The sequence below is a fragment of the Hemicordylus capensis genome, chromosome 3 (genome assembly GCF_027244095.1).
Source record: "Hemicordylus capensis ecotype Gifberg chromosome 3, rHemCap1.1.pri, whole genome shotgun sequence".
NCBI classification, from domain to species: domain Eukaryota; kingdom Metazoa; phylum Chordata; class Lepidosauria; order Squamata; family Cordylidae; genus Hemicordylus; species Hemicordylus capensis.
The window spans coordinates 321196217-321208006 of NC_069659.1; the positions used below are offsets into that span (position 1 = coordinate 321196217).

The 11790-nt window shown below is 44.4% G+C and overlaps 1 protein-coding gene across 5 annotated transcripts in view; it reads left to right on the forward strand.

The window, feature by feature from the left end:
• The window catches only part of AADAC (arylacetamide deacetylase), a 28283-nt gene extending 16729 nt beyond the window's left edge, over positions 1–11554 (forward strand). For all 5 annotated transcript variants that reach the window (XM_053304364.1, XM_053304363.1, XM_053304365.1 and 2 more), the window contains 4 exons: positions 1363–1585; positions 3567–3636; positions 8546–8717; positions 10710–11554. In XM_053304364.1, the coding sequence (XP_053160339.1) occupies positions 1363–1585; positions 3567–3636; positions 8546–8717; positions 10710–11318 (1074 nt within the window). In that variant the 3' untranslated portion in view covers positions 11319–11554. The remainder of the gene's footprint in view (positions 1–1362; positions 1586–3566; positions 3637–8545; positions 8718–10709) is intronic.
• Positions 11555–11790: the final 236 nt, after the last annotated feature.

Consider the following 11790-nt stretch of genomic DNA (forward strand, 5'->3'; position numbering starts at 1 on the left):
CTAATGTTCCCTCGGCAGCCAAGACAAGAGAGGCCCCAGGTGGGGCAGGTGGCCAGGAACAGCTGTCTGACGATAAATAAACAGATACCACAAAGTACAGTAAGTTATGAGATGTGCATAAAACAGAGTTTGCAATTTGTTTCAGATGCAAAACAAATTGCAAAATCCTTGAATTGATTAGTCAAGTATCAATTTTCTAAGCCGACAATTTTGATGAATCAACCTTGAAATGTTTTGAGTGCCATTTTGAGGCCTGCTTTTCTGGGAAGAACTAGTCTACCAATTGGGGGTCAGCGGGTAGACAAGTCCTTTGTTTCTGGGGAGAGCTGGTCTATTGGTTGGGTTCAGTGGGTAGACTAGCCCTCCACCCTGGACATATCACATCAACCTACCTTGGAGGACTGGTCTATACACCGACCCCAGTTGGTAGACCAGCTCTCCCCGGATTCAAATCCTTGACCAATGAATCCTTGTTTCAAAAATTAACCTCAAAACATTGAGGTTAAAAACATTTTGAGGCCTGTTTTTCTGAGGAGAGCTGGTCTATCAATTGAGGTCAGCAGGTAGATGAGTCCTCCAAGGTGGGCCAAAGCACTAAGTCTAGGGTGGAGGCCTGAACTACCTGCCTCACGCGGTGGGTAGATCAGCCCTCTGCCCCAGACTTCATGTGTTGGCCCACCTCAGAGGATGGGTCCACCAGATAGACCAGTCCTTTGAAGCAGGCCAACATGCTACATCTCGAGCGGAGGGCTGGTCTACCTGCTGGCCCCAATTGGTACACCAGCTTTCCCCAGAAAACTGGGGCTGTTTTTCCAGGGAAGAGTTGGTCTACTGATTTGGTTTGACAGGTAGACCAGCTCTCTGCCTCAAATTTAGCACGCTGACCTGCCTTGGTGGAGTAGTCTACCTGCTGACCCCAATTGGTAGACCAGCTCTCCCTGGAAAAACAGGCCTCGAAATGCACTTGAGTTGAAATGGGGCTGTTTCAAGCTCGAAACAGGCCCTATATTTTAAGGGCATTTTGTTTTGAGCTCGAAACACTCAAAATGGCCGATTTTGAGCCTGAATCTATTCGAGCTTGAATTGTTTTACACATCTCTATGTAAGTCCTTAGTGCTCTCTCATGCAAAAGGAAATGAAACTCTGTAGCATTGCTTCTGAAACTTCTCAGAGCTCAGGGAAGAGGAAAATGCAGAACAAATATCAATGATTAAAGAGGATGATTCTGTGCATGTTAAACTTTTTGGATCACAGATTATCTTAAACAGAGAAGGAAAAGGGCATTGATGAATGCAGGCTATTATTATGCTTGCACTGAGCTTTGCATAATAAACTGATATTCATATTCCTCTTATTATCTAGTCTACCGTTGCCGAGAAGCTGGGTCTTGCAAACTACATGGAAATTCTGATGATATTAACAAATATGGAACATACAGCACCAAGATCAGATGAAAAGGTCACTGTGACAGACACCAAATTTAATGGTGTACCAGTTCGCTTGTATGTCCCTAAAGGGCAGCCTGATTCCTTGAAAAGGGCAGTGATTTTTATTCATGGAGGTGGATGGTGCGTAGGAGGATCAGGTAAGCATAAGCGCTTGTTTTCACCATTGTGGGTTACCCATGAAAAATGCATTGTATTGTAATATTGTAGAGTTACATTGAGGTAGAATATGTGATACAACCTGGCATGATACTGACCACAGCTTGCTGGCAAAACAAGATTGAAGTCTAGGTATAAGTTGTAAGTTCTCAGTTGAGGACAGGGGTAAAAGGGGGACAAAGCTGCCCTGGGTTGTACCCCTTTCACCACCTGTTTCACAGTGAGGATGGTTCTCCTGCCAGTGGCCACCACCTGGCATCACAATTTTTTCTTGCAAAATTCTCTCTTGGAACAATGCTACATCATAACGTAGTGTAAATCTGATGCTAAGCAGGTGGGATTCTGGGGAATTAAAATGACAGGGAGGGCAGGGAAGAGAAATAATGCAGCACCATGAAGTTTAAAAATGGAGGAGGGGCATTCAAAAAATGCTGGGTAACTAATGATCAGTTTTTTTATTCACTCATAACGTCTCTTACCAGACATGTTTCAAGCTTAGGAGAGCTATTCTTCAGAGGCAGTGGTATAATATGATATATTTCTTTGGGGATTGTATCTCCCATCAGCTATCACAGGGCATTCCTGGTAATGTGGAATTCATTCCCCAAAGAAAGATATCACACTATACAATTGCTTCTGAAGAAGAGCTCTCCTAAGCTTGAAACATGTCAGGCAAGAGATGTTATGAGTGAATATGGAACTTATAATACAGCATCCTTGGGGAACCCCCCCCCTTGTACTACAATGCCAGCCATTAGCTGCCAGGTAAGAGCATTGGTGTTTCTGCCGCTAAGGCCCCGCTTCTCCCCCTTTCACCCCCCTTTGACCCCACCCCAAATAGTACTGAAATGACCCACCACCACCACTTTGCCACCTGTGAATGGGTTAGTGAGGTTGTGGAGGCACTTCACCTTATCCAGGCTCCACTTATAATATAATTTCAGGGAACTTCCATTCTGCTCAAATGGTATTCTACTAGTCAAGGTGTTGACTAAAATGGTATTTTGCCTCTAGTAGCCAAATCTGATGTACAATGGCCTGCTTCAGATGATACCTCTGCTCTAGCAAGTGCTAGAATGACATGTGCACACCATGAACGTGCATATCCTCTTATCCTCCTGGTGTGCAGGGGTACCTTTGCCTAATGCCATGGGTGGGGGGCAGTTTGGAGGGCATGTAGAGCTGCCATTCATATGAGCAGCCCCCCCCCCACCGCCCACACACATACAGTAAAAGGACACACTGAGGAGCTGTTGGGATATCTATGGAAGCCATTGAGGGAAGCACTGTAGGTGTGTTCCTTCTCTAATCACAAGGGAAGGGACTGTATCGTCCATATTGGCCCAGTTCAAGATCTGCCAGCACAGAGGAGTCAGTCAGGACCTTAAAGCTCCCTCAACTGGTAAATGGACTAGAAGATTGTGCTGTTTGTCCTTTTAGGATAATGTTACATAAGAAAAGCCTGCTGGATATGGCCCATCTACTCCAGCATCCTGCTTCACAAAGTGGCCCACCAGATGCCTCTGGGGAGCCCACAGGCAAGAGCTGAGGGCACACCCTCTTTCCTACTGCTACTCACCTGCAACTGATATTTAGAGGTGTCTCGCCTCTGAGGCTGGGGGTGGCCTAGAGCCATTGATAGACCTGTCCTCCATGAATTTATCTAAATCACTCTTAAAGCCATCCAGACTATGCTGTGTTTTAAAACTATAGAGCATTATCCCCCAAGTGTGAAATGTAAATGTAAAGATCCTCTCTAGAGCAGCTCTTAAATGGTTTATTTAGTCCTAGGTGCTATATAAGCAGTTTGTGCAGTAGTTGTGTTAAATTGCCAAGGAAGCACTGAACTGTGGAAATTCGTGGAAAGAGCTCAAAAAGCTACTGCCAAGACAAACAGGGAACTGTTTATCTGTTTGTTTTGCAAATGCAATAAAATATGCTTTGTCACTTACTTTGTTGCAGCCATGGAGCCCTATGACCTCCTGTCGAGACAGACTTCGGAAAGACTGAATGCCATTGTTATATCAGTCGAGTAAGAGAGGATTGTTCAGACTGAAGTTGGAGTGAATCTTTGTTCATTTTGGTTTCTTTTGTAGTCTGTGTGCATGTGATTTTTAGATTGATCACTTTCAAGCAGAAAACTAAGCCACAATCCAACACAGAGATGGGCATGCTAAAGTCCATTGGCTTATATCCAGAGCATCTTAACACTGGCACTCATAACATCCCTGTGGTGCTGCATGCTTGAAACAGTCCTTGAAGCGCAGGTGGTTGCACAAATGCTTTTGGGAGTTCCCTGGCACTCCAGACATGTTCTTTTATTAGTTTAATTATTTATTTTTATTTATTAGATTTTTATTCTGCCTCACCAAGATGGTTCTAGGCAGTTCACAAATATAAAAACAGATTTTATTTTAAATTTGTTTTAGAAAAACCATATAAATAACTCATTAAAACACAATTAAAACCAGTTTAAAATCATTTCAATACTCACTAAAGACCAGACTATAAAGATATGTTTTTAGGGCTCTTTTAAATGCTGAGAAAACTCCTAAGCTTCTAATATCCATAGGGAGCGTATTCAAGAGCCCAGGAGCAACTAAAGAGAAGGCCTGATCCCAAGTTGCCACCAGGCGAGCTGGTCCCTTCCCCTTTAACAGCCTGCCATCCAGCCCATACCAAATCTATTCCCCACCACTACTGAAATAGCTGCTCCTGAACTCCCAAAGGCAGCCCTATTCCCTCATTTGTACCAGAGCCCAAACACATAATTATAACCAGCCCAGCACCAGGGCTGATCTACAGGACTTTCTTGCTCTCTACACTGACGGCTGTTTGCCTCCCCTAAAACAGCTGGAAGATTCACACCTGTAGCATCCTTTCCAGCAGGCGTGTAACACATCAAGTCCAGTTAACAGGAGGCAGCAAAAGATAGGCAGCCAAAAAGGGTCAAAAGGGACTGGGGAGAGTATCAGGATCAGGACTGCAGTGCATGAGGAGGAGGTATGTGCCTATGGAAGTTTCTTCTGGGGTTTATAATAGCTTGTGGGGGCGGGGTTTAATTAAGACTGTGGCATGGAAGGAAGGAGTAAAATATTGGGATCACATGCCATGGTAGCATCATGATTAGCACCCCTACACATACGCCCTATGGCTGCTACTGAGTTTAGCAAAAAAGGAAGTAATGATGCCACATTTAGCATCACGTCTGGTTTGACCCTTTGTCCTGGACTGTAACCAAAGTTTCTGGTTTTTGCTTTAATAGACATCTCCTAAAAGATCTAGCCCAGTCAAGAAAATGTCAATGTGTGTGTGTGTATCTATCTATCTATCTATCTATCTATCTATCTATCTATCTGAATGAAATCATTTCAAGAATGATTTAATGATTCCAAGAAAAAACAAAACAAATCTAGCTCTGTCGACAAAGCTCACTTTCTATAACTTACTTTTTTATTTGGCAAGCCCACACAAAACATACATCTAAATACAATTTTTAACTACAAAAAGAAAGCAACCTGGCAAGCTTTATTTATTAATGTGGAAAGCTAATTTATTCTCTCAGACCCCTTTCCAAGGTTCAGGCTTTTAACCACAGATTTAAGAAAGAAATACAATGAAATAAGCGTATCTAAAAGATATATGAATATCTAAAAGATATATACCCAGCCACCTAATGGCGCAGTAGAGAAGCAACCTGCCTAGAGAGCCGGAGGCTGTTGGTTCGAATCCCTACTGGTATGTTTCCCAGAATATGGGAAACTCCTATATTGGGCAGCAGCGATATAGGAAGGTGCTAGGGATGTGCACGAACCGGTTCGGAGGCCATGTTGGAGGCCTCCGAACCAGTTCGGAAACTGACCGGTCCGGCGGTCCGGCACCGAGGGGGGGGGGTCTACCTTTAAGGGCGGGGGGGGTAGAACTTACCCCTCCCGCCGCTCTTCCCCTCCGGCGCTGCATTTAAAATTGAAGTTTTCGGGGTGGCAGCGTTCCTCCCTGCCGCCCCTGCCCCCGTTGTTGCCCGGAAGAAGCTGTAATAGAAGCACGCATGTGCACGTCGTGTCGTGTGTGCACACGGCAGCGACAGGCATGCGCGCGCCGCGACGCACACATGCGTGCTTCTATTACAGCTTCTTCCGGGCAACGACGGGGGCAGGGGCGGCAGGGAGGAACCCTGCCGCCCTGAAAACTTCAATTTTAAATGCAGCGCCAGAGGGGGAAGAGCGGTGGGAGGGGTAAGTTCTACCCCCCCGCCCTTAAAGGTAGACCCCCCCCCGTGCCGGTCCGGACCCATGCCCATCCCTAGAAGGTGCTGAAAGGCATCATCTCATATTGCGCAGGAGATGGCAATGGTAAACCCCTCCTGTACTCTACCAAGAAAATCACATGGCTCTGTGGTCGCCAGGAGTTGACACTGACTCGACGGCACAACCAACCAACCAAAAGATATATATGAACGCGATCTCACTCTTGCATAACCATGGCTGTTCAAAGTCAGTCCAAAGAAAAAAACACTCCTGGAAAGCATGCGGGTTTGGACTACAGGCCAACGCAGGAAGGGAATTCAACAACTGAAGAGATGCCACATTTGAAGGCTTTGGGGAGGGATTCATATCCCTCTGATAGACTCCAGCAATGTTCGTTCTCTTTTTTTTCCACCTGTGTGCAGAATGAGTTTTGTTCTGGGAGGCAATATCAAGACAGTATGAGCGCACATCCATTCAGAGTGGGACCTTCCTGATCAAACCTGAGCGGTATCTAAAATTAACTGAGTAGACATCAAAAAATGTGTTAGCACGCACACACGTGGATGCCTTAGAGGGAACACTGGACTCCAGTATGTTAGGCATATTCTCTTGGCTTAGGGCACAGGTTGCCAGCCTTGGATCCCCAGATGTTGTTGGACTACAACTCATTGGGGCGCTTCTCACGATCAACAAAAATTGGACTAGCAGAGGCTAGCCCGATTTTTGTTGACTGTAAGAACCACCAGGCTCGCAGCCGAGCTCGGTGGTTCTTGAGTGGGTAACCCGCTCGAGAACCCCTAGTAAAAAGCAGGTTTGCGGAGCGAGTGCTCCAGCAAACCTGCTTTTTACGATCATGAGTAGCTGCGGCGTGCCTTCACACTGTGTCTACTCATGAGTAGACCCCTGGCCGGGAGGCGAAAACCATCTCCCGGCTCCGGGGGTCTCCCCAGTATGCCCTGCGCAGTCGTGCAGAGCATACTGGGGCTGGGGGGGGGCGCGTGGCCCCCGCTCCCCCCACCCCCCACCGGCTCCGTCACGGAGCCGGCCATCATGTGGGCAGCCAATCCGGCCGCCCAGGGCTCCCTGCTCATTTGTGAGCGGGGAGAGCAGGCTTAGTCTCCCTGATTGTGAGACCCGGTTCATTCATTCATTCATTCATTCGATTTCTATACCACCCTTCCCAAAATGGCTCAGGGTGGTTTACACAGAGAAATAACAAACAAACAAACAAACAAACAAGATAGTACCCTGTCCCCAAAGGGCTCACAATCTAAAAAATATTTATATTTATAACTCCCATCATCCCCAGCCACAATGGCCATAGTAAAAGAAAGATTGCAAAAAAGCTTACAAACACAGTTCATACTGATAGACCTTGGAATTTGGTTTACTAGAATAATGAGAAATGATTACAATATCATTGACTGCACTTTGGGTCATCCCAAAATTTCTCTCACTGGCCAAATAATGCAAATCACCTAATACTTCATCATACTCCTTGGCTATGTGAAATGATTGATGACTCCTTAGACTGATTGCTACTTAGATTACTCTGCCTCCCCAGCAACAGCTCATACCAGGTGCAAACTGCAAATCAAAAGAAAAGTTTCACCATTCTCTTGAAATGCTTTAGATGCATAGGTACATATTCCTTTTAACTTCCTGTTCTTGGCATAACTAGACAATTCCTTGTAGCAGACCACTGAAGCATGATCTGCCCATAATTACCTCTCACTTATACGATAGATAGTTTTGTAGCTTAGCTAACACTGGCCTAGGATTATGTGACTGGTCAATGGTATGGTTTGCTCTTCTATGAAGTAGTAAAATCATCCGTTGCCCACCAACAGTACGCTACAGGCTGGAAGGGTGAAGTTTAGTTGAAGAGCATAGCAGGCCACATAACTACTGTGAATCCTCTTTCAATATTATGTCAATATTCATCCTACAAGTAGAAGCACTAATGATTATAGCAGAGATAATAAATACAAACTGGCTTCTAGGTTTCTTCTTCTTCCTTTGTACTAGTTATGGTTATGGATTGCAACTTTGAGGAGTGCATTGTCTTCTCAAAATGACCATTAATTCAGTTAATGGTGATATATGATGAATACAATGAATATTTATATACCACTTTCAACAAAAGTTCCCAAGGTGGTTTACATAGAAATAAGTAAGTAAGTAAGTTAAATTAAATGGCTCCCTGTCCCCAAAGGGCTCACAGTCTAAAAAGGAATCAGGATTGACACCAGCAACAGCCACTGTAGGGATGATGTGCTGGGAATGGATAGGGCCAGTTGCTCTCCTCCTGCTTAATAAAGAGGTTCACCATTTCAGAAAGGTGCTTCTTTGATCAGTTAGCAGGGGACTATTGTTACAGATCCTGTTAAACCACACACACACACCTCTTCTCTGCCAGATTCAGCCGTGATAAGGTTTTAAAATGGGTTTAAAGTTCCAGTGAGGGGGGAGGGCAATTTGGGGGCGGGTGCCTGTTGAAGGGGAACAGGGGAGGGGGATAGGTACAGACAAGCTTGTATGTGCCTATTCTGAAATGTGTGTTTAAACAAGTAAACTTAATTGAAGGGTGGGGCAAGTTCACTAATATAATAAATCAGGTAAGAAGTCTTTATTTTGTTTTGCTCAACTGGCAAGCGTGCTTAACAATAACATCTCTTTAAATCACTTACAAAGGTACAGACTGGCACCAAAATATCATTTTCCAGTTCAGTTCGAAGATGTGTACACAGTTGCCAAGTATTTCCTGCAAAGCAGTATTCTTGAGCAGTACAATGTAGATCCAAGCAGAATATGCATTTCAGGAGACAGTGCAGGAGGGAACTTAGCTGCAGCAGTAGCACAGCAGGTAAGTGGTAGACATATACATGCACCAAGTCCAAAATCTAAATTAGACTTAATCTTTGTTAGACTATTGAATCATCAGTGGCTGAAGTCATCCCATGGCCTGTGACCTTTTGGGATTGCCATTCCTGAACTTGTCAGTCTCTTATTTATTTCTGGATTTATGGTGTAGTTTTGATTCTATTTTTTTTTAAATTGCTTTAAATGCTTGAAGAGTGTTCTATACAAATATTCTCTAAATAAATAAATGTATGCATGTATATATTCATTCATTCATTCATTCATTCAGAAGATGAATCAGAAAATGAAGTGGCACTGGAGACCAAACTAGATGTGACAATGGCAGATCCATGATTGAAAAAATGAAGCTATTCTCATGAAAAGCACAAAACAGACCAGGGTAGCCCAGCCCAGTTTTCGCTGTGTGTGAGAACTGCCGGGAGCTGCACGGCAGCAAATCCTCTTAAGCAGTTCGCTGCTTAACACAGGTTTTGGGTGCAAGCATGCCCCAAAACCGGGCTAAGTGACCATGTGTCTGCCACAGCTGCTTGCAGCCGTGGTGGGCACATTGGTGGGGAGAGGTGGCTCCTGGTAATGCACTGCACACTCACACGGTGCATTATTGGGACTCCAGGGGCGGGGGGGGGGGGGCGGGACACTGTGCCATGGCACTTCCCTGCGCCCAACCCCCAGAGCACCCGAGAGCACCACAGGGAACCTGCTGCTCATCTGGGTGGGTGATCTGCCCTCCCAGAGACTAACAGAGGATTGTCTGCGGAGAGGGTAAGGTTAACCCTCCTTTCCCTCAGTTAGCCCCAACTCTTCTCATTGATCATGAGAAGAGCTTCAATATCTGCCACCGTGGAATATAAAGTGTGGCGGGGAGATCCAGTTTCTAGAGCAGAAGTGACTCATGGGTGGGACTGCTAAACCCTCCTCATGTTGACAATTTACATCTCCTACCAGGAACCTTTCTCCTTAGATGTGCTCTGATACTGGAAGTGAGCTTAGGTATGAAAAAACTGGAGAAAATGCTGTCTAGGAATTATGGGTTTCTCTTAGCAACTATCTGCACCTTCTGTGAGAGATTCTGTGGATGAATGGATTTTTTAAATTCAACTCTTTAAATGAAAGGTAGAGGCTGGCATCCAGACTGTGGTGTTGGTGTGTCACAGGGGCGTAGTAAGATTGGAGTGGGCCCAGAGACAAGATTTTGCCATGCCCCCCCCCCACTGAAGCGCAGCTCATGAAGTAAAGAAATCTTAAACGAGGCTGAATAGTGGTAACAAAAAGCATAGTAAATTTTTTATATATATCTCCAACCTATGTGTCACAAAAAACATCATCCTAAATTATTTTTTTAAAGGTTTTGTAAATTGTGGACGATGCAAGTCATTTAATGGTACTATAAAAAGACATGCTCTTCTGGTAGCTTCAGGTCTTAACACTCGCATCAATTTTGGAAGATGAATGCAACTGAAGGAAGCCTGGGCGGGTGCGTGGCAGGGGAGAGTCATGTGACTTGCCTATGGGGGCCCCCCAAGGCAGTGGGCCCCCAGACAACTGTCTCCCCTTGCCCTATTATAGTTACGCCCATGGTGTGTCAGCATTTTCCACTGTGAGAGGGAAGAGGATGATTTTCAACCATCTTCCAGTCCCTCTGCAGCCACCTGTGCCTCCCAAATCTATGCCCTTAAGGTCCCCCCTGCCCTCAGGGACATGATTTTGAGAGGCACAGGCAGCTGCAGAGGGAAGGGAAGATTATTTTTTTAAAATGCCCCTCCTCCTTCATGTGATGGAAAACGTGTGTGTGTGCACGCGCACACGTGCGCACACACATGTGTGTGAATAAAATAGGCAGATAGCCCAAATAAATCTGGAATGTCTAATGTTCTTGTTTGGTTATACCATATAACAAATATGTTTTCTAGTGAGATTTTTTCATGGAAGAAGCCATCTTCAGTCATCAATTATTTTCCCCCCTAAAAATGTATAGCTTTTAGATGACCCTGATGTGAAAGTTAAATTGAAGATCCAAGCTTTGCTTTACCCTGCTCTTCAGACCATTGATATGGATTTACCATCCTATCAAGATAATGAGTACATGCCAATTCTGCCAAAGTCATTAATGCTCAGGTTTTGGAGTGAGTATTTTACAACAGACATCTCTCTGCACAAAGCGATGGAAACCAACCAGCTTGTTCCTGCAGAGTTAAGCCATTTGTTTAAGTATGTAAACTGGAGTAACTGGCTACCTGAAAAGTTCAAAAAGGGCCATATTTATACCACGCCAACGCATGGAAGTTCCAAGCTTGGAGAGAAATATCCAGGGTTCCTTGATCCAAGAGCAGCACCATTATTGGTTGATGACATCAAGTTGCGTGGATTACCTCTCACATATGTTGTTACTTGTCAACATGACGTCTTGAGAGATGATGGAATTATGTACGTCTCACGACTTAGGGAAGCAGGAGTTCAGGTAACACATGACCATGTCGAAGATGCTGTTCATGGGGCTCTTATTTTTATTACAAGCCCATTCACCCTAACTACAGGACAGAGAATGGTTAATAACTACTTAGAATGGCTAAATAAGAATTTATAAAGGAAATAATGCCTACAGAATTCCTTTGATTCTATTTTTTTTCTGGTTTATTTGGGGTGGGTTTTGTACAAGGAGGAGTGTTTCTTTTCTGCCAATAACTTTGATGTAATTTCTTGGACATTGTAATTATTGCAAAATCCTTTTCTCCCTCTGGGCAAGACTGTTTTTTAAAAATAAATAAATAAATCTTAATCAATTTGTTATTAATTTAAAATAAAACATTGAAATCAAAGGAATGATCCTTTCTGACTATTCCAAGTGTGAAATTGTGGTTTTAGAGCTATTTTTGTTCTGCCTTGCTTGGAATCCAATTAATTATCTCACATGCTGTGGTCATTCACACAATCAAAAGCTGTGCTCCACCCAGGTTTGGGAGCTGTGTGTGCTCCCAATTTTTGGCTGTGTGGAAGCAAGGTTAGAGGAAGTCCTGGGTAGAAATGATTGTGTGGAAACAAGGTACGAGTAAAAGCTA